The 23,517-nt window shown below is 38.4% G+C and overlaps 1 protein-coding gene across 5 annotated transcripts in view; it reads left to right on the top strand.

Annotated features, from left to right (window-relative positions):
• Positions 1-23,517, top strand: part of HERC2 (HECT and RLD domain containing E3 ubiquitin protein ligase 2) — a 289,146-nt gene that overhangs the window by 97,177 nt on the left and 168,452 nt on the right. For all 5 annotated transcript variants that reach the window (XR_003969350.1, XM_030317589.1, XM_030317587.1 and 2 more), the window contains 7 exons: positions 2,506-2,706; positions 8,091-8,319; positions 8,416-8,540; positions 12,602-12,780; positions 19,045-19,229; positions 20,466-20,621; positions 21,288-21,473. Coding sequence is in view for 4 of the 5 variants with exons in the window: in XM_030317589.1 (XP_030173449.1) it covers positions 2,506-2,706; positions 8,091-8,319; positions 8,416-8,540; positions 12,602-12,780; positions 19,045-19,229; positions 20,466-20,621; positions 21,288-21,473 (1,261 nt within the window). In the remaining variant the exon portion in view is untranslated. The remainder of the gene's footprint in view (positions 1-2,505; positions 2,707-8,090; positions 8,320-8,415; positions 8,541-12,601; positions 12,781-19,044; positions 19,230-20,465; positions 20,622-21,287; positions 21,474-23,517) is intronic.

Raw genomic sequence — 23,517 nt, 5'->3', positions numbered from 1 at the left:
AGTCTGTTTTGTCTGATTTTAATGTAGGTGCTTCATTTTTCATTTATTTTGTAAAAATTTTATTAGGTTTATTTTGGGAGAGCACGCATGTGAATGGGGGGAAGGGCAGAGAGAGAGGGAGAGAGAGTATCTTATGCAGACTCCGCGCCTAGCACAGAGCCCAATGCGGGGCTTGATTCCATGAACTTTGAGTTCAGACTCAAGAGCCAAAATCAAGAGTCAGACTAAATGTTAAGTACTGACTGAGCCACCCAGGGGCTCCTTGCTTTTTATTTAATAGTGTTTGCATACTGTAACTTTTCCATTCTTTTAATTGAAAAAAAATTAAAAATTGAAATAATTATTGTAGGAATTTGCCAATGTCATGGGTTTTGTTTATTGAGGTTATATAAGAAGTCAATATTCTAGTTCCTTTCCCTTGCCATATAAAATTTAGAATAGTCTTGTCTATGTCAGCAAAAACATCTTGCTTGGACTTCAATAGGAATTGTATTCAACCTGTCATCAACTTTTGGAGAATTGGCAGTTTTGCTATATTTAGTCTTCCAATCAATGAAAATGGTATGTCTAGATATTTATTTACATTTTGTTTGATTTCATTTATTAGCATTTTCAGTATATAAGTCTTTGACATGTTTTGTTAGATTTATATCTTTTACTTTTAACCCACATGTCTCATTATGTGTATAGTGAGTTTCTTGGGTACCGTGTATAGGTGCATTTAAAAAAAAAATGCTTGAGTCAATCTATCTTTTAATTGATATATTTAGATCATTTATGTTTACTCCAATTTTTTTTTTTTTTTACATTTTTTTTTTTTCAACATTTATTTATTTTTTGGGACAGAGAGAGACAGAGCATGAACGGGGGAGGGGCAGAGAGAGAGGGAGACACAGAATCGGAAGCAGGCTCCAGGCTCTGAGCCATCAGCCCAGAGCCCGACGCGGGGCTCGAACTCACGGACCGGGAGATCGTGACCTGGCTGAAGTCGGACGCTTAACCGACTGCGCCACCCAGGCGCCCCTGTTTACTCCAATTTTTGACGTACATAGATTTGAGTCTTCCATTTTCTTGTTGGCTTTTGTTTGTTCTATTATTCCTCTATTGTGCTTTTCCTGCCTTTTTTGGGAGTATATGAACATTTTTTAATATTCCACTTAACTTTATTTATTTTGAATTTGACTTTATTTCTTTATATAATTTCTTTTTAGTGGCTGCTGTAGGTTTTACCATAAACATACTTAATTCTTTGCAGGCTACTTTAGAATCAAAATGTAACATTTTTAATTGGAATGTAGAAACCTGTTGTTTAGTTTTCAAATGCTTAAGAGATTTTTCTAGTTATTTACATCTAGGTTATTCTTATTGGCTTCTAGTTTCTGTTGGTTTCTAAGAAGCTTAATTTGATTATGTTCAGAGAACATATTCTATGATTTCAATTCTTTTATATAGGTAAGAAATATTTTATGATTAAATATTTTAAATATGACTGTATTCTGTTGTGGTTTTCTAGTAAGTGTCAGTTTGATCTAGTTCATTCATGGTTTTATTAGTTTCTTTTAAAGTTTTACTTTTTTTAATATCTCTTTGTTCTATGTTATTAGGAGGATAATTTTGCTGTCTTCAACTATATTTTTGGATTTATCTATTTCTTTCATTTCTGCCAGTTTTTACTGCCGTGTGTTTTCTGGTTCTGTTGTTAGGTACATATCATTCAACATTGTTCTGTCTTCTTGTGAATTGACCCTTTTATCATTGTATAATGTCTCTGTTTAGCCCTGGTAATTTCCTGCCTCTGAAGTTTGCTTTGTTTGATATTAATGTAGCCATTTTCTATTCCTTTACTTAAACTTTTTTAATCTTTATATTTAAGGTAGATTTCTTGTTGATACCATATAGTTAGATTTTGGTTTTCATACCTCCTGACAATTTCTACTTTTTGTTAGTATGTTTAGACCATTTACATTTAATTTAATTATTTATAAGTTACATTTATTTCTACCATTGTGAGGTTTTGTTTGCTCTCTTTTTTTATTCCTTTATCTTTTCCTGACTTCTTTTGGGTTGTTTGAATAATTTTTAGTACTCCATTTTAACTTACTGAGTTGTCTCTTTGTGTAGTTTTTTAGTGGTTGCTTTAGAGATTAAATATACCTAATCTTTCATTATTTACTTACAGTTATTTGTAACTGTTCAAGTAGATTATGATCCTCACTGTTATCTATTAGTGTGCATTAATAATTTTGAGAGTGAAAAGATTATAAACGTTGTATCTTTGTATTTGTGGCACAATGAGATTGGGTCCTAAAATGAGAGAGAAGATTGGAAGCTGATAGTGTATAAGCTAGACAACCATGAAAGTACATTTGTATTGGGGACAATTAGAGGTATGAATAAGTAATAATTTAAGGCATCTTCATAATTCATAATGGTGAATCTTTTCTGTGAAACAGTCCAAGAACTGAATGTGTGAATTCATTTTAGGTTCTTTTGTTTCTTCAATAGAGTTTTGCTTGGTCGTCTTGTTCTGAGTGGTCCATTGGCCTCCGTGTCCCTTTTGTGGTAGATATCTGCTCAATGACTTTTGAGCAGCTGGACCTCCTACTACGGCAAGTGAGTGAGGGGATGGACGGCACTGCTGACTGGCCTCCACCTCAAGAGAAAGAATGTATGGCTGTGGCAACACTGAATCTTCTACGACTTCAGGTATTAATGATTTCCTTTCCTCTCCCTCCCTTTGTAAGTGTCTTAGGTATTTGTAATAATGTTTATGTATATTGAAGGGTATGCATTTTAGCCTGTTAATTGAACTGCTAATGAAAATGTAAAGTATTTAAAGTGTTTAGATTATTTAGATTAGATTATTTAGGCTTAAAAAAATCAGTCTAGGGGCGCCTGGGTGGCTCAGTCGGTTAAGCGTCCGACTTCAGCTCAGGTCACGATCTCGCAGTCTGCGAGTTCAAGCCCCGCGTCGGGCTCTGGGCTGATGGCTCAGAGCCTGGAGCCTGCTTCCGATTCTGTGTCTCCCTCTCGCTCTGCCCCTTCCCCGTTCATGCTGTGTCTCTCTCTGTTTCAAAAATAAACGTTAGAAAAAAATAAAAAAAAAAATCAGTCTAGTTATATTTGTTCTGGAAGTCAGTCTTGGCATGCAGGGTGAGAGTTTATATGGATTGTTTTATTTCTGCAATAATCAGCTTGTTTGCATTCATCATGGAATCAATCTTGAATTTACTATTGTATGTGGAGAAACAACTGAGTGAGATAGTGGATAACTGAGAGACCAGTGGATGTGTTAGCCAGTCTCTCCTCTGGAGTATGAAAGCTCAACTCTGTAAGCTTGTCTCCCTCCACTTTGTCACAGGGAAGGTTAAGGTGAAAGGTCAAAATATGAAAACCTACAAACATATTTTTCTTCCTTTTTTTTTTTTTTTTCTTTTTTTGTTTGTTTGCTTCTTTGTTTCTTTTTTAAAGAAAAACTATAGCTGAAATCTTTGGTCATCATATTTCTCTTGGCAATAAAATCCTATGACTGAATGTCAAGAAAGTAGTTTTTCTCAACAAAATAATTTTTCCCTTTATAATACAAGGATTTCTATGTAACCCATCATGTCCCCCTCTTCTTCTGTCCCCTTTTTGCCTTGGTTCTAAAAGGCACACAGCTTATGGTAAATGATGAATCACGGGAATCTAGTCCCGAAGCCAAGAGTACACTGTATACACTGTATGTTAGCTAACTTGACAATAAATTATTAAAAAAAATAAAATAAAAAATAAAAAGCACACAGCTGAATTTAGTGTTTAGTTGCATTAATCAAATTAGCAGAAGTTTGGAGAGTACTTCGCTTTCCTAAAAATCTTCTAGAGGAGCTCATTTATTAGGGCCTCTGTGGTTCCCTTCCATGATTCCACACAGTTGTTGCTTCCCATGGTTTGTAGCAATGTTGCTATTCTGGTCATTGCTATGGAGAAAGACCTCATGTTGTTTTAGGTTCAATTCCTTTTGGCCTACATTTACCTGGTGACATATGTTTTTCTGTTGCTTTATTCTGTTTTTTTAGGTCCTTATGTTTTAATTGCATCATTTTAAAAATCACTTACAAAGCTTGATTCTTATTTTTTTTATTTTAAAAAAATTTTATTTTATTTTATTTTTTTTAACATTTATTTATTTTTGAGACAGAGAGAGACAGAGCATGAACGGGGGAGGGTCAGAGAGAGGGAGACACAGAATCTGAAACAGGCTCCATGTTCTGAGCTGTCAGCACAGAGCCCGATGCGGGGCTCGAACTCACGGACCGCAAGATCATGACCTGAGGTGAAGTCGGCCGCTTAACCGGCTGAGCCACCCAGGCGCCCCAAAGCTTGATTCTTAAAAAGAATCCAATTTGAGGATCTTTATTCATTAGGTGAATTTAATTTTTTTATAGTTTTTATGATTGCTAATGTATTTGAATTTAGGTCTTCTGATAAGTTTTATGTAAGTTTATTCTTCATTTTATTATTTCTCTCTTCTTTTAAATGTTTGTGTATTTTTGAGAGAGACAGAATGTGAGCAGGGGAGGGGACAGAGAGAGAGGGAGACACAGAATCCAAAGTAGGCTCTAGGCTCTGAGCTGCCAGCACAGAGCCCGATGTGGGGTTTGAACTCACAAGCCGCATGGTCATGACCTGAGCCAAAGTCAGACACTTAACTGAGCCACCCGGGCGCCCCTATTATTTATCTCTTGATCAAGTTTCGAAAACAATTTTTTTAAGTTTATTTATTTATTTTGAGAGCAAGAGCAAGAGGGGAAGAGGCAGAGAGAGAGGGAGAGAGAGAATCCCAAGCAGGCTCTTTGCTGTCAGTGTGGAGCCCCATACAGGGATTGAACCAATGAACTATGAGATCATGACCTGAGCTGAAACCAAGAGTTGGATGTTCAACTGACTGAGCCATCCAGGCACCCCTCCAAAACAGTTTTTTCTTTCATGATACCTTTAATTGTTCCTAAATTTTTAAATCTGATTTCTGGACATTAATCATGTCACAAAAAAATTAAATATTTGTTAATTCCACAAAATGTTAAGTAACTAGTCCTTCTCTTCCTGAAAAATATAGGGCTATAGGATGCATTACCCTAAGCTCCCCGTTCCACCTTTTGTGTTTTAATTGTCAGGTAGTCTATTATTACATTGGATCCAATGCACACTTTTTTGTGTATGTGCCCCTAAAAGAAATGTGCCCCTAAAAGAAAAATGCTCCCAATTGTGATGTGTAAGATACATTTCTGGTTTAAGACATGAAAAGAAATGCCTGTTAGGATTGGTGAAATAATTATTTTTATATTGTTACAAAAATAATAATCATTTTTCGCTTTTCTTTGAATTATTATAGTCATAACTGTCATTTTAATTTTTTTATTAAAATTCTTTTTAAGTTTATTTATTTTGAGAGAGACAGAAACAGCACAAAATGGGGGAGACTGCCAGCAGAGAGAGAGGGAGAGAGAGAATCCCAAGTAGCCTCCATGCTGTCAACACAGAGCATGATGTGGGGCTTGAACCCATGAAACTGTGAGATCATGACCTGAACTGAAATCAAGAATCAGGCCCCTTAACGGACTGCGCCACCCAGACGCCCTATTATAATCGTCATTTTTAAAGAGACCATGCTTACTTTGATGTAGCCTTTTTTTCTTTTTTTTTTTAACCAATTTGTTTTGTCATTGTTGCTTATATCTTCTCCCTCCTGGGTACCTCCTTCAGTAAGTTTCTTCATCAAGGTCTGTGAGTTGTAAAGTCTGAAAACTGTTTGCTTGAATGTTTTCTTAAGGTAGTTTAACAGGGCTTAGCTTTCTAGGTTACATGTTATTTTATCAACAGTTTGAAGATGTTTTGTCTTCCAATCTTTATTTTTGCTGATGCAAATTGTTTTATTGATGTAATTGTTTCTTTGTAGTTAAGGTGTCTTTCTTTTTGGTAGCCTTTCAGATGTTCTTTTGTTTTGTAATTTTCATACATTATGTCTAGGTGAGGATTTATTTTTGTATATATAACTTGAGGTTATGATTCTCATTCTCATGTTTTGTTAAGTTTTGAAAAATAGTCACCATTTACCATTGAAATTAACTCTTTTTTTTATCTACTTTTTTTTTAATCTACTTCTCTGTGTATGTTGAACTTCTCTTGTCTTCCTAAGTATCACAACTTCTTTGATATTTTAAAAATCTTTTTATCTTTTATGATGTTCATTTTCTGTCTTTTCCATTCTGCCTTCTGGTTTTTCATTCAGTGCTCTCTTTCAGTTCCCAAATCCTTTCTTTAGATGAATGTTCCATATTTTTGAATTGTCCATTATAAAATAAATACTTGTATGATCATTGCATTCCATGCATTAACTCATTAAATCAGTATGCCACCCATCTGAGAGTTAGGACCTGTGATGTATATTGCATAAATGAGGACACAGAGGGAGGTTCAGGAATGTGGCCCAGATCAGGTACCCATGGCCTCAAGGTTTAGGGCTGGAACCTGGGCCCAGGATTTTCACACTTCTGCCTTGAGGTTTTTATTCTTGTAGCTGTTTTTTTCATTTTTAGAATTTATATTTGGGTCTTTTTCAAAGCTTTCATTTTGTTCATTATATTCTTCTGGGTTCTGTTCCTTCCTTGATCTCTAAGAACATTTTCTTTTTTTATGGATTCATTCCATTGTTTTTATTGCTGCCTTGGGGTGTGAGTTTTGCCTCTTATAAGAGCTCTGTTTTTTGATTCTACCTTGTGGTGACCTAGTATGGCTTGTCCTTTCTGACTGCAACACCACTTTCAGGGGAGTGTTTGCTAGGGGTATCCCCTTGCCTTTGGCTATGATGATGTCCCCAGACGACAGTTTTGTATTTGTGTCTCTTAAGTGTCATGAGTTTCTCAGGCTCCAGATGAGTTTTGGTTTTCAGTTCTTGACTTGTGATATGTGTACCTAGATGGTTGGTGTAAACTTGATTTTACATCTGTTCACAGGACAGATTTTACATCTGTCAGGTCTCTGATTTATTGTGGGGTCTCTTTCTACCAAAAGCTTTTATGGACAGTGTTGTTTTCAGGCCCTGGCTGGCAATAGATGGGTGATCTTCAGTGGCTCCCAAACTTCTGCAGGAAGCTCAGGTTCAGTGGGCTGTCATGGGCAGCTGGGATCTCATGCCCCAAGGCCTTGATCTATTCTTAGAGTCCAGAACCTCTTGGCTCCTGCTGTGTGTATCTCTCTGAGTTCTGGTTTGGCCCTTGAGGAACTTCCTTGTATACTCTCAGCTTGGCTATATAATCTTTTTTTTTTTAAACATTTTTTAAATGTTTATTTATTTTTGAGAGAGAGCATGAGAGGGGCAGAGAGAGAAGGGAACAGAGGATATAAAGCAGGCTCTGCATTGACAGCAGTGAGCCCAATGTGGGGCTTGAGCTCACAAGCTGCAATACCATGACCTGAGCTGAAGTCAGATGCTCAACTGACTGAGCCACCCAGGCGCCCCTATATTTTTTTAACAGCTTTCGGGTTGTATTATATTTGCTATTTCTCTGTGTTTGGTGCAGATGACTGGTGGTGGGGTGGAGGTTGCTGTTTCCACTTGATTTTATTTCTTTTAATGTTTATTTATTTTTGAAAGAGAGAGAGAGATAGAACATAAGTGGGAGAGGGGCAGAGAGAGAGGGATACACAGAATCCGAAGCAGGCTCCAGACTGAGCTGTCAGCACAGAGCCCGATGTGGAGCTCGAACTCACAAATCGTGAGATCATGACCTGAGCCAGTCGAGTGTGTAACCGACTGAGCCACCCAGGTGCCCCTGTTTCCACATGATTTAACCTCTCCATTGGTCTTGAGCTCTTCCATATATGTATTTATAGTGGGTTTAAAAAATTCCTCTTAAAAATACCTTACTGTGGACTCTCACCTAGTATGAGTAAAAGTTTTTAGTCTAGTTAAAAAAAATTCATATAGCCGAGCTTTTTTCTTTATTATTTCAATAAAACTCAGTTTGAGGTATTATTTAATCTTTAACAAGATTTGAAATACACTTGTTTTTAGGACTTCTAAATTAAAATTCTTTTTCTCCTTTCAGTTGCATGCTGCCATTAGTCACCAGGTTGACCCAGAATTCCTTGGTTTAGGTCTGGGCAGCGTCCTCCTCAACAGCCTGAAACAGACTGTGGTGTCTCTGGCCAGCAGTGCAGGTGTGCTGAGCACTGTGCAGGCAGCTGCCCAGGCTGTGCTGCAGAGTGGATGGTCCGTGCTTCTGCCCACTGCTGAGGAAAGGGCCCGGGCGCTCTCTGCTCTCCTGCCCTGTGCAGGTGGGTTTGGGGATGGGGTGGAGTGGTGGGTGCACAAGAGGGTGCCAAGGGGCATTGGCACTTACCTCACATTGTCAAAAACACTTTCCTTTCCAGTTTCAGGCAATGAAGTAAACATAAGTCCAGGTCGTCGATTCATGATTGATCTTCTGGTGGGCAGCTTGATGGCCGATGGAGGCTTAGAGTCGGCCTTAAATGCAGCCATTACTGCAGAAATCCAGGTATGGTTCTAGGAGTATGTATGTGAGCTGACAGAGGCAAGTTTTACCTGTCAGTGAGCTGAGATTGAAACACTGTACTCAGGTGAGGAAATAACAACATTTTGCAAGAATTATTGAAAAACTGAAACATAAAATGGTTAGTAACATCCAAATATTTTCTGTAATTAAAGCTTTTTTATCTAACTAGTTAAAAAAACTTGAGATATTAAGTATGATAAAATATACCCACTTTTATCTACTTAAATGAATATGACAGATACCCTAATCATATTATGAATCATTTCCATCACCCTAGAAAGTGTCATTGTGCCTCTTTGCACTCCAAGACTCCCATCCTCCCTCAGATTAAATTAGTGTTGCCAGTTCTGATTGCCACATAAATGGAATCATATAGTATGTACTATTTTATGTCTGCTTTATTTTACATTGATAATTTTCAGACTCATCTGTTGTTTTTACCATTGAGTATTTCATTGTATGATTATGGCACTGTTTGTTTATTCATTGTCCTGTTGATAGACATTTGATTAAAATTTTTGATTCTGTAAAGCTGCTTTGATCATGCTGTATACAAGTCCTTTAGTGAACATGTGTTTTTCTCTTGCGTAAATACTTGGAAGTAGAATTTGCTAGGTCTTTTGGTGACTGTGTTTTTACAGTTTCCCAAAGTGGCTGTGGCATTTAATTTGAGCCAGCCAATATGAGAGTTCTAGTTCTAGCTCTTCTTGACCTCACCGACATGAGGCATGTCATTCTTCATAAATTTAGATATTCTGGGTGAGGGAAGTGTGGTTTTAATTTGCATTTGTATGTACTTATTGGTCATTCATAGCTTCTTTTGTTGCTTTTATTGTTTCAATAGTTTTTTATCTAAAAACTAACACTGATAAAATTAGATGAAGTAAATACATTGAAAATATCTTTGAAAGCATACTTAAGAAGTACTTTGATTAAATTGAAAAAAAAAAATAGGGGCGCCTGGGTGGCTCAGTCGGTTATGTGTCCGACTTCAGCTCAGGTCACGATCTCATGGTTCGTGAGTTCAAGTCCCGTGCCAGGCTCTGTGCTGACAGCTCAGAGCCTGGAGCCTGCTTCTAATTCTACTTCTCCCTCTCTCGCTGTCCCTCCACTGTTCACGCTTTGTCTCTCAAAAATAAATAAAAACATTAAAAAAAATTTTAAATTGAAAAAAAAATAGAAGAAATCGTATAAATAAGAACAACTACAGTTCTTTGTATAGCTATTATTTTCCAGGTACTATATTTTGATTTTCTCTTTTAACTTTGTCAACGGTGTTGAGTGGAAAAAGTGGTTTAAAATTCCATTTTATAGATGTGGACATACGTACCACAAAAGTGTAGTGATTTGCTAAGGTGTTAGGACTAGTGAGTGGTAGGTTTGCTGATTCCAAGCCTCTTCCTTTTCTTCCTCTTCCCCACACAGCTCTGTGTGACAGCTTACCTGATGGGAGCCGTGACAGAGAACAGACAGAGGAAGTCCACGAGTGGGCCAGATATGACCCAAGCAGTATTTTTAGAACCTATTAATTTAGTTAGCAAATGTTTATTCCTCACTTCCTGCTGGACAGAGGGAGGGACCTTTAAGGAGGTATTGGCGGCAGGGTATTGCAGAGGTAGAGAGGCTACAGAGATACATAGATTGTGATCTATATAATCATTAAGCCTAAAAGATAACTAAAAGGCCATTCATTTTAAAACAAAATTGTTATAAAGCTACAGAAAGACGTAAACAAAAACCTCATATTTAAGAATTATTAGTATGCCAATATTGTTAATATTTTTGTTTTGTTGTCTGACTTTTGAGGATGCAAATGTTTACTAATGATGTGATTATGAGGCTAGGATTAATTTCAGTGGTGTGTTAATTTGCATCTTTTTTACTCATCAGGTTGCCATGTTTTCTGTTGTATATTTTACTGTCCATTTGTTCTGTTGTTTTGGAGAAGTCTGTCATATGAAAAGGGAATTCCTTCATATTCCTTTTTATTTTTTTATAAATAATCTATTTACCATTTAGGTTTTAGATATTTTTACTACAATTATTAATTATATTCTTTTTAAAAATGTAATTTATTTTGATAGTGTGCATGAGTGGGGGAAAGGGCAGAGAGAGAGGAGAGAGAAAATCCCGAGCAAGCTCCAAGCTGTTAGTGCAGAACCCAGTGCTGGGCTTGATTCCATGAACTGTGAGATCATGACCTGAGCCAAAATCAGAAGTTGGATGGTTAACTGACTAAGCCACCCGGGTGCCTCTAAGTATATTCTTATGGATTATAAGTCATTGAGTAGAGTATAAGAATGATTATTAGGAATGAGTTTTAGAAATGAAATTGTGCTGGGTTAAAAGGATGCACATTATTCATTTTTCTGATTTATGTTGCTCTCTTATCCTTAACAGTGGGTAGCCACTGAGGCTGAGTCTTCATCCCTATACCCCTCGAGGATTGGGATGGATTGTTGTTGGTGTTTAGACTGTTCTGGTTTTTGCCATTAGAAAATGCTCAGAAGGAAAGAAATTTTTTGCTTTTTCACCATAAATTTGGTTACTAGAACAATGCTTGGTATATAGTAAGTCCTCAGGAATATTGGTTGTGTTTGGCAAAGATACCTTCTATTTTTGTTTTTTGCCTTTTTGTTTTTTTTTTTAAATAATAGCTTTATTGAGATCTAATTCACATACTATAAAATTCACTCTTTTACAGTGTATAATTCAGTGGTATACTCACAGAGTTGTGCAACCATCATCACCAGTGATTTCAGAACCTTTCCATTACTTCAAAAAGAAACTCTGTGTCCCTTAACAGTCACACCCCCTATTCCCTACTTGTCTCAACCATTGACAACTGCTAATCTACTTTCTGTCTCCTGAAGAATTTCTAGCCCTACTTGTCTCAACCATTGACAACTGCTAATCTACTTTCTGTCTCCTGAAGAATTTCTAGCCCTACTTGTCTCAGCCATTGACAACTGCTAATCTACTTTCTGTCTCCTGAAGAATTTCTAGCTCTGGACATTTCATATAAATGGATTTATACGATACGTGACCTTTTGTGTCTGGCTTTTCACTTAGCCTAGTGTTTTCAGAGTTTATTCATGTCATACTTAATTTTTTAAAATTGCTAAATAATATTCCATTGTATGGCATAGCACATTTTGTTTATACATTCATCAGCCAATGGACATTTAGTTGTTTGTATTTTTAAGTTATGAATAATGCTGTTACGAACATTTGTGTATAGGTTTTTGTTTGGACAGGCTTTTTTTTTCTTATGGGTGTATGCCTAGGAGTGGATTTGTTTTGTTTTATAGTATCTCTGTGTTTATGTTTTGAAGAATGGCCAGATTTTTTTCTTAAGTGGCTGTGCCACTTTATATTCCCAGTAGCAATGTATGAGGGTTCTGATTTCTCTACATCCTTGTCAATGCTTGCTACTGTCCAACTTTTCTTTTATAGCTATCCTAACAGATGTGAATTTCCCTGATGACTAATGATGTCTAACATCTTTTCATGTGCTTATGAGCCACTTATATATCATCTTTGAAGATACTTCTATTCAAATCCTTTGCTTATTTTTAAGTTGGTTATTTATTTTTTAATTGTTGAGTTGTAAGAATTCTTTCTGTATTCTGAACACGTTTCTTATCAGATACATGACTTGGGAATATATCCTCTTATTCTTGAGTTCTTGCTTCATATTTGCAAAATAGATAGACTGTGTGTGTATGGGGCAGATCACATTAAGTATTTCTTAGATCCAGTAGCAGGAGAAAAGATTTTAGGGACTTTACAGAAGGAACCTGGAGAACGTCAGCAATGGCAGCCTGGGTAATGGATTTATAGGACAAATAGTCTGTTTAGAAACTGAGCACCTGAGCAGTGGGGTTTCCGACAGTGGATGTGGGCCAGTGTCACCAGGTGGTTTTGTGAGTTAGTGCACAGAAGCTGGGACATCTAGGCTGTGAGATCAGGGCTCAGCTCAGGGTGCATTCACACTTGGTACTAAGGTAACTGGTAACCAGTTTCTGTTTTATGAATTACAGGATATGGAAGCCAAAAAAGAAGCACAGAAGGAAAAAGAAATTGATGAACAGGAAGCCAGTGCCTCGACATTTCATAGAAGTAGGACTCCATTGGATAAAGATCTTATTAATACTGGGATCTATGAATCTTCTGGAAAACAGTGTTTGCCTCTGGTTCAGCTCATACAACAGCTTCTTAGGTAACTTGTGTTAGATATATTTTAACAGGAGGATTATTGGTTTTCATAGTAAGATAGTGAGATCTAGCTAGCACTAGGGTCTGAAAATGTTTTGGCTGTTGAGGTATACTCTGAAAATTATGTAGAATAGGTTTTGGGGTAAAGAGCAGACTCTTTTAAGTTTTTATTTTAATTCTAGTTAGTAAACACACAGTGTTATATTAGCTTTAGGTATACAATATAGTAATTGAACAGTTTCATGTATCACCCTGTGCTCATTTTAAGTGCACTCCTTAATTTCTGTCGCCTAGTTAAGCCATCCTCCCACCCCCCTCCCATCTGGTAACCATCAGTTTGTTCTCTGTAATTAAGAGTCTGTTTCGGGGCGCCTGGGTGGCGCAGTCGGTTAAGCGTCCGACTTCAGCCAGGTCACGATCTCGCGGTCCGGGAGTTCGAGCCCCGCGTCAGGCTCTGGGCTGATGGCTCAGAGCCTGGAGCCTGCTTCCGATTCTGTGTCTCCCTCTCTCTCTGCCCCTCCCCCATTCATGCTCTGTCTCTCTCTGTCTCAAAAATAAATAAACGTCGAAAAAAAAAAAAAGAGTCTGTTTCTTTGGTTTGTCTGTCTTTTTCCCCCCTTTACTCATTTGTTTTATTTCTTAAATTCCACATATGAGTGACATCATATGGTATTTGTCTTTCTCTGCGGACTTATCTTAAGTACTTAGTATTATACTTTCTAGCTCTATCCATCTCATTGCAAATGACAGGGTTTCATTTTTTATGGATGAATCATATTTCATTGTGTATACACACCACATCTTCTTTATCCATTCATCTATTGAGGGACACTCGGGCAGCTTCCCTTTGAATGAGTGTTTTTGTATTTGGGTAATACCCAGTAGGATGATTCCCGGATCATAAGGTAGTTCTGTTTTTAACTTTGAGGAACCTCCACACTGTTTTAAGAGCAGACATTAAATATAGATGAGGGGAGAGTTTGGAGCGTGTGAGGTAGAACTGGAGATTCTAAAGATTTTCAAACGAGAAAATTGGAGTGTACGATAAACAGGAAAAGATTCTTAGCCTCATTAGTAAGCAGTAGATGCAAATGCAAATCATTTTGGTAGAACTTTTTTTTTTAAATTGGTTGTATCATTGCCTCATTGCATATGTCATAGAATTATATGTATTACTAAGACAACTTTTATTTTTTTATCTTTTTAATTAATTATTTAATATAATTTATTGTCAAGTTAGCTAACATACAGTATGTACACTGTGCTGTTGGCTTCAGGAGTAGATTCCCATGATTCATAGCTTACATACAACACCCAATGCTCATCCCAACAAGTGCCTTCCTTAGTGCCCATCACCCATTTTCCCCTCTCCCCCCACCCCCCATCAACCCTCAGTTCTCTGTATTTAAGAGTCTCTTATGGTTTGCCTTCCTTTCTGTTTGAAACAATTTTTTTCCCCTTCCTTCTCACATGGTCTTCTGTTAAGTTTCTCAAATTCCATGTGAGTGAAAACATATGATATCTGTCTTTCTCTGACTGATTTATTTCACTTAGCATAATACCCTTGCAGTTCCATCCACATTGTTACAAATGGCAAGATTTCATTGTTTCTCATTGCCAAGTAGTATTCCATTATATATATAAACCACATCTTCCTTATCCATTCATCTGTTGATGGACATTTGGGCTCTATCCATAATTTGGCTATTGTTGATAGTGCTGCTATAAACGTTGGGGTACCTGTGCCCCTATGAATCAGCCCTCCTGTATCCTTTGGATAAATTCCTAGTAGTGCTATTTCTGGGTAGTAGGGTAATTCTGTTTTTAATTTTTTGAGGAACCTCCACATTGTTTTTCAGAGTGGCTGCACTAGTTTGCATTCTTACCAGCAATTGCAAGAGGGTTCCCTTTTCTCTGCATCTGTTGTTTCCTGAGTTAATTTTAATCATTCTGACTGGTGTGAAGTGGTATCTTGATGTGGTTTTGATTTGTATTTCCCTGATGATGAGCGATGTTGAGCATCTTTTCATGTGTCTGTTGGTCATCTGGATGCCTAAGACAACTTTTAATTAAAATATTTTTTTTTAAATCTTTTTATTTATTTTTGAGACAGAGAGAGACAGAGCATGAGTGGGGGAGGGACAGAGAGAGAGGGAGACACAGAATCCAAAGCAGGCTCCAGGCTCTGAGCTGTCAGTACAGAGCCTGACATGGGGCTCGAACTCGTCAACCACGAGATCATGACCTGAGCCGAAGTTGGATTCTCAACCGACTAAGCCGCCTAGGCGCCCTGACAACTGTTAATTTAAATGCTAAAGTAAGTAAAAGAATGGTGAGCATTATTTCTGAAGGCCCTATCTGGAGGAGGTAAGAATCAGTCAGAGTCAGAATATAAACAGGAACCTTGGGCTGAAGTGATCAGACACTGTTCCTGAAAAATGTCAGCCAACATTTCATTGTCATTCAAAAAGACCAAAAAAGCAAGGTGATTTTTGAAAGGTATTTGTTAGACAATGGAAAACTCTTGGCTTTTCTATTTAACAAAAGTCTTTCCTGTGTAAACTTGGCTCCTGTTTTGTTTCATTTTCTATACATAGAGAAAGTATTCTAGAGTGTTGGCTCAGGTAGTAGCCAAGTTCAGAGAACAGGGGGCTCTGCATGTATGTCCAGAAGAGTGGTGGGTGGTATGCTGCTGGTGTGGGGGCAGCCTGCTGTCCATACCTGAAGCACCAGAATTTTCTGGACACATTGGGAACTTTTAAGAGGAAGTTTTAGAGCTAGTTCTTTAAATAGATTATAGTAAATGCTAATTAAAAAAATTTTCCTATTTTTTTTTTAATCTGATGATTGTTTCTTTTGATCAGTATCTCATACCTTCTGATCTTTAGTACAACAGATTGAAAGTGAATTAACTCAGTGTAGTTGGTGGTAGTGGAAAGACGCTGGGATTTATTCCTAGAAGATTTCACTTGTGACTGCTTGTATAAAATTGGCAAGTGAAACTCTCCCCAGTGTGGTAACTGGAAGAGTAATAACAGGAGCAGTGTTTTTTTTTTTTTTTTTTTTTTTTTTAATTTTTTTTTTTTTCAACGTTTCTTATTTATTTTTGGGACAGAGAGAGACAGAGCATGAACGGGGGAGGGGCAGAGAGAGAGGGAGACACAGAATCGGAAACAGGCTCCAGACTCTGAGCCATCAGCCCAGAGCCCGACGCGGGGCTCGAACTCACGGACCGCGAGATCGTGACCTGGCTGAAGTCGGACGCGTAACCGACTGCGCCACCCAGGCGCCCCAACAGGAGCAGTGTTTATAGAGTTAAGGATCAAATGAGAAAATGGATGCTGAGTGCTTTGTAATTAAAAAATGAAGTTCTATGCAGAAGTTTTAAAGCATAAAGCATGTATTTTCTGAAACAATATTGAGTTCTTGAATGCCCTACCCTTTGCTGAGGAGGCTGTGTCAGGACTCCTGGTGTTTGTCAGAGAGTGAGTGTGTGTTCCCTGATCTCGGCCTATGGTAGGTTGCCCGGCCTGTTTATTCCCTTGGTGTGGAGAGACTTGTCTGTTTTACCCATCAATGCCTGTTACTGTACAGTCTGGAAGTCTCTTGCCATATTTGACTGATTAGCACTTGGAATGTGTCCAGTGTAGCTGAGACACTGAAGTTTTATTTTTTATTAATTAAAATTCAGTTATTTTAATTGAATTATTAGTTATTTATTAAAATTCATATTTAAAACCTTGGACTTGATTCAGTTGTTAGAAAACTTTTAAGTGTGTTTTTGAGTTTAAGTTTTATGTTGAAATAGTATTTTCAATATATTGGGATACTTTATTAATACTGGTTTTACATTTCTTTTTTTCTTTATTAATGTGACTGGCAGAACATTAAACATTTTTTTAAGTTTATTTGTTTATTTTGACAGAGTGAAAAAGAGCACAATCAGGCAAGGGGCAGAGAGAGAGGGAGAGAGAGGATACCAAGCAGGCTCCTCACTGTCAGCATAGAGCCCAATGCGGGGCTCAGTCTCACAAACTGTGAGATCATGACCTGAGTCGAAATCAAGGGTTCAGTGCTTAACTGACTGAGCTAGCCAGGTGCCCCAGTGACTGGCAGAACATTTTAAATGACATATGTGGCTTCCTGGCATTATGTTACTATTGGACAGCACTTTTTAGACCATCTCATAGGTTGTCTTCTGAACCTTTGGTAACATAGGGAGGAGCTGTCTCCACAGCAGTTTTATAATAATTATATACCTGCTTAAAAAACACAAAAACTGAACCCTGGAAGTAAACAACACTTCACAAAAGTTTTAGAATATAGAGAAAGGAAAATGTATCAACACCTTTCTCACTAACAGAGTGCCTACGATCCAGACTCTTTTCATAAATGTAGAAAGTGTACTTCTCTCATGTAGAGAGAGACTTTGATATTTAATTTTCTTACCTTAAGTGTGATTGAAGGTAGCTCAATGTGTTGACTTAGCTGATACAGTTGTTGAAAAATAGTCTAAAGATGGAAGAGATTGTAGGAATGTTTTGTATACTTTATTCCTTGGAAAACAGGTTAAAGAAATTGCAGTTTGCCAAGAATAAGTTGTGAAACAGATTTCAGAGTAATGCTTTAGTCTTACACTGGCAAGAAGCCACAGAAAAATATTTATATAAAATCAAGAGCTATGAAGATTTTTTAATTAGTGAACTCTACCAGAATTATACATTTTGATTATGGTTCAGGATTTTTTATTAAGGAAATAAGTTAACATTTATATTAGTGTCCTTTGCTCCTTCTTGTATAGCATGAAACCCAGATTTTTTCTACTGTCAAGGCAGGGTATCAGGTAGTAGAATAGAAAGGTGAGGTTGACTAGAGGCAAGACCCTGTGAGCACCTACCTTCATTTTGTGTGGATGGAGTATCCCTGTGCAGTAGCCAAGGGCTTCTTGCTGTTCTTTCTTAGCAACTTTTGGATGTGTGTTGGAGTTGTGCTGGAACTCCTCAAATGTTTCCTGCTCCTCTTCTTCCTCACAGTGCTGTTAGTTCCAGGAATGAATCATGGGGGCAAGTGCAACTGACAGGTTTTCCACAAGCCTACTGTCAACGTTAGAAATCAAAGGAGTGGAATAGAATTCCTGTCTGTGGCCTGGTGTTATGCAGAGTTCCCAGACTTACCTGCTCAGTGGCAATGCCAGGTGTTGGCTGACTGGCCCTCACCCGCCCTGAGATGGAGCTACTTTGACAGCAGCCCAGAGCAAGGCTCTGTTTTAGCTCTTTTCTTCCCCTGATTTATTCCTCTGTTCTTAGTACGGGGATCAGGCCTTGTTTGACTGGTGGTGGGACTGTCCCTGGGTGGCAGGGTCTTATCTGGTAGTCTATGTCTCCTCTAATCTACGTTCACACTCATACCGAACTTAATTTCCTCAAACATAAACAGAACATACTCTCCTTTTGAAGCTTCAGGGGCTGACTCAGCATTGCAGAATCTAGTACCAGCAGCCGGGCACTCTATCACCTACAGTGTCCATTCCTCTTCATTCTCTTGTCTTGACTTGACTCCCTTCCCTTGTTCCTTTGCAAGTTTCTTGTGGAGCCAGAACATTTTACTACTGTTCGAATTTTACTTTTGAGACCCATGTTTTTGTTTTTGTTTTTGTTTTCCTTTTTCACCCTATTAACTGATGGTTTGTGGCTCAAGTTAGATCCCACTGCTCCTTTCTTTGCTGCTGTATTGTTTGAGCACCTGTTACTCTGACCTGGTCTGTTTGCACCCACTTTGGTCTTCCTTCCTGTGCTTTCTGAGCCCTGTATGCCCCCTGCATTGCCCACCTAGGTACTTAACTTGAGTAGGTCTCAAGGCAGATTTGTGAGGCAGATGCAGAAAGGCGAGTAAATCTTGTATTTAAGAATAGTGTCACATCTATATTTGAAATACAGCTTTGGACAAAAATAACGACACAGTTGTTTTTTTCCCCAAAGGTCTGTTTTCTATCATTTTGGATCATTCCACACAGCTCTTTAGAGCACATTTGTAAAGCAAAGGGCATCATTATATCTTTTACAACTTCTGTGCTTCTTTTCTCAGTTTTGACTGAGGTTGTGTTTACTGCCGACACACCTGACTCATATTTGGGGAAGGAAGCCCGCTACAGGTCACCTGGATGCATGATTATATTTCTGAGTTTAGTTTTTGTCGTGCTTTCTTAATACTTTTTTTTTTTTAATAGACATAGCTTGTTAAATTTTGCAATCTTCTTTCCTCTGCATAGAAACATTGCTTCTCAGACAGTAGCCAGATTGAAAGATGTTGCCCGTCGGATTTCATCATGTCTAGACTTCGAGCAACATAGTCGTGAAAGAACTGCTTCATTGGATTTGTTGCTGCGCTTTCAGCGCCTACTTATCAGTAAACTTTATCCAGGAGAAAGTATTGGTCAGACCTCAGATATATCTAGTAAGTTGCTTAAAATTAAAATGTCTTATGTGTATTTTGGGCTTTTTAATTTAGGCCTATTCTACACTCCCAGATGAGTAGTTCTTATATTATTAAATGTGCCAATTTGGGGGGGACTTCATTTTGTATCCACTTTTTTTGGGGACAAATATTAGACTCATCAATATTTTTTGTTTCCTCGTCTTAATATTTAAGTTCTTTGGACATCAAAAATAGTTTCCTTTATGTTCAAGTTAGTCTTAACAGACAATTTATCAGACTTACTCTACGTGTCTGTTATGGAGTGTTGGATACTAACATAATGTGGGAACAAAGTAGTGACATAGCATTTGTTGATCGCACTGGAAAACCAGGTGGGGAGTAATGCAAGGAATGAATCATCATTGGAGGAAGGCTGGGTCTCAGTTATAGCACTGGTTTATTAGCCACTAGACATGGGACTAAGTCTGAGATTTACCAGGGGGCTGTAGGTTGCTCACCTGCAGAGCTGGGATAACATCTGAGGGTGCCTATGAGGATTAAAATAGGATGATATTTAAGCACTTAGTTCTGTGCATGACATAGATTAGAGTACTTTCCACAAGCTCAAAAGGTGGCTCTGTGTAAATTGGCTTTCTCTGTCAAGGATGGAAACATCTGCTGCTGTTAATATTTTTATAGATGTTATATTCTAAAATATCTTAGTTGCTGAAAACTGAAAAGGTTTATATATATTCTAAAATATCTTAGTTGCTGAAAAAATTAGGCATTTGTAGATAGAAAATTTCAGGTTGAAATAGGTGAACTTATAGTTCAAAAGAGACATCTCAAAGACAAAATCATGAGGACTGAAAAGCTATTAAGAGCCTTGTAGGAAGAAAAGTTAAAGATTTTAGGAGATTGAAAAATGCCTAACTTTGTTTATTGGAAGTAATTTGCGAGTGTTAAGACTTGAAATTTGATAACATTTGTGTGTATTAGGTGTAAGGTTTTAAAACTCTATAAATTATGACTTTAGTATTTACATTAAAAAATTTTTCTAGGTATTATATAGTGCAGTGTATGAAAATTTACATAACGAAATTCACTGTTTCTCAAATTCTGTGACATAAAAACAACCAGGGAATATGGGTTAATTTTCTCCTTTGAGAAAATTGTTATACATAAAAGATGTATAGATGAGGGTGGAATCAATGTGATTTATTTACGAAGTAAATTTTAATGGTAAAAATGAAATTTTCTAAATCTTTCTTCAAGGTCCTGAGCTTATGGGTGTTGGTTCCTTGCTGAAGAAGTACACAGCCCTTTTGTGCACACACATTGGAGATATACTGCCTGTGGCAGCCAGCATTGCTTCCACCAGCTGGCGGCACTTTGCAGAGGTGGCCTGCATTGTGGAAGGGGACTTCACTGGTACCTTTTTTATATCCTACCTTCAGACATTTATTTATTTTCAGAGATAGATAAGACTTAAAATTTATCACTTTGTGATAAACCTGCATGCCTTTGCCCCATACATTTTCTAGTCATGTTGGCTTTTCTCCTTTTCTTTTTTTACTTGCTTGACAATTCTGTTGGTGTAGGAGTTGTGTCACTGTAAATGTAATTAGTGATTTAGAGTCATACAGCCATTATTAACATTTCAATAATGAGGTCATTGGGAATTGTCTAATTTTATTTCAGCCCCATAAAAATTAGTTGCACCTTTCAGGACCTTAATAATTTCCAGTATTTCTTAATATGTTTTCAAGTTAGTTCTGTGACACTAGAGCATTCTTATTAAGTGCTTTTTTACTGAAAGTAAACTTAGTTGTAAGCACTTAAGTTTTCTGAATAAAAGACAAGTTCACAGAAGTGTTGAAACACAGTGGTTTTGAAAAGTATTCTTGTAACTCAGAGGGTTCTGTTTGATACCTTTATCTCTTTCAAAATGAAAGGTAAAATAATCCTGTAGAAATATGCTTTCCTTATTTTGTGATTTATCAGAATTTGAAGATAGAACAAGCTTAGAAAGTAGTTTTATAGGATATATGGTTTTATTTAAATCTTAATGCTGTTTTTTTTTCTTTTAAAATTTAGGTGTTCTCCTTCCAGAACTAGTAGTTTCTATAGTGCTTCTGCTCAGTAAAAATGCTGGTCTCATGCAGGAGGCTGGAGCTGTCCCTCTGCTGGGTGGCCTGTTAGAACACCTGGATCGGTTCAATCACCTTGCACCGGGAAAGGAAAGGGACGATAATGAAGAGTTAGCCTGGCCTGGCATCATGGGTATGACATCTTAACTTCTAGAACTTCTGCTGAGGAAAGTTTATCCTGATCTAACCTATTCTTGCCTTTTTATCCGAAAGGATACTTCACAAAGAGAAACCAATATTTGCCATTTTCACTGATGGGAGTATAAGTGGAGAATCAAGATAATCCAAATCAGAAGAGATTTAGATTATATATAAGAAATGATTTTTCTGTTAATTGTTGTTACTTTCTGAATTGGACTATTTTAGAAAGTTCTGTAGAACCCTTTCTTGGGTGTTGTCTCCAGAAGGTACTGTTGTGGCGATTAGATATAGTCCAGCTTTGGAGGCTGACATCAATATGGGATGTCTTTTTAAACTCATTTCTAACTGATGTTACTAAGTTGTGGAATTCCGATATTTAGCTGAGCACTTCCCTATATGTACTGTCTATAGTGCTTACCAAATTGGGATGGAACTTGTCTTCTCAAAGTTTTCAGCTTTGACATTTTTTAAGTGTATGTTACCATACTGTGTATGGTTCTGACTTCCTGGACTCATAGAATTAAATTGAAGTTGTGGTTCATTTGTATTTTGTAGGAAAGCTCAGGCAAGCTGGGCTTTTTTCCCCTTCCATTGTGGACTGTCATCTTCTAACATAGGAGTTTCAAATAAGAAGTAACAACTATCCTGAAGAAAATAACAATAGGATATGGAGCATAGTTTTTAATTTTTTTATATCACTAGTATTTTTAGCACCATTCATTTGTATTTATGAAGTTAAATGTTATTTTTGTCTCTATAGTTAGTATGGTTGAAGGCATTTAATCTGATTAAGCAGTTCAAACTTACTCATTTAAAAATCTTTTTTTATTATGAAATATAGCACATACTCAAAAGTACAGAAAACAGCTCTGTGACTGATCATAGAGAAAATCATTTGGGGCGCCTGGCTGGCTCCGTTGGTTAAGCGTCCGACTTCGCCTCAGGTCATGATTTCACGGTCCGTGAGTTTGAACCCTGCGTCAGGCTCTGTGCTGACAGCTCAGAGCCTGGAGTCTGCTTCAGATACTGTGTCTACCTCTCTCTCTGCCCCTCCACCACTCTCTCTCAAAAATAAATAAACATTAAAAAAAAAAAAAAAAAAAAAAGAAAATAACATCCATCCAGATTAAGAAATGGAATGGTGAGGCGCAGGAAGATGGCGGCGTAGGAGGACGCTGGGCTCACCGCGCGTCCTGCTGATCACTTAGATTCCACCTACACCTGCCTAAATAACCCAGAAAACCGCCAGAGGATTAGCAGAACGGAGTCACCGGACCCAAGTGCCGACGAGAGGCCCACGGAAGAGGGTAGGAAGGGCGGCGAGGCGGTGCGCGCTCCACGGACTGGCGGGAGGGAGCCGGGGCGGAGGGGCGGCTCGCCGGCCAAGCAGAGCCCCCGAGTCCGGCTTGCAAAAGCGGAGGGGCCTGACGGACTGTGTTCCGACAGCAAGCGAGACTTAGCGTCTGGGAGGTCATAAGTTAACAGCTCTGCTCGGAAAGCGGGAAGGCTGGAGGACAAAGGGAGGGTGAGCTGCGGAGCCCCCGGACGACAGAGCTCAGTTTGGCGGGGAACAAAGGCGCTCGCCAGCGCCATCTCCCCCGCCCATCCCCCCAGCCAAAATCCCAAAGGGAACCGGTTCCGGCCAGGGAAATTGCTCGCTCCGCGCAAACACCCAACTCTGTGCTTCTGCGGAGCCAAACCTCCAGCAGCGGATCTGACTCCCTCCGGCTGCCACAGGGCCCCTCCTGAAGTGGATCACCTAAGGAGAAGCGAGCTAAGCCTGCCCCCCCTCCCGCCGTGCACCTTGCCTTCCCACCCCAGCTAATACGCCAGATCCCCAGCATCACAAGCCTGGCAGTGTGCAAGTAGCCCAGACGGGCCACGCCACCCCACAGTGAATCCCGCCCCTAGGAGAGGGGAAGAGAAGGCACACACCAGTCTGACTGTGGCCCCAGCGGTGGGCTGGGGGCAGACATCAGGACTGACTGCGGCCCCGCCCACCAACTCCAGTTATACACCACAGCACAGGGGAAGTG

This window comes from Lynx canadensis, chromosome B3 (assembly GCF_007474595.2).
Source record: "Lynx canadensis isolate LIC74 chromosome B3, mLynCan4.pri.v2, whole genome shotgun sequence".
Classification (NCBI taxonomy): domain Eukaryota; kingdom Metazoa; phylum Chordata; class Mammalia; order Carnivora; family Felidae; genus Lynx; species Lynx canadensis.
The sequence above is the reverse complement of the archived record's forward strand: the minus strand, read 5'-3'. Positions and strand labels throughout refer to the sequence as shown.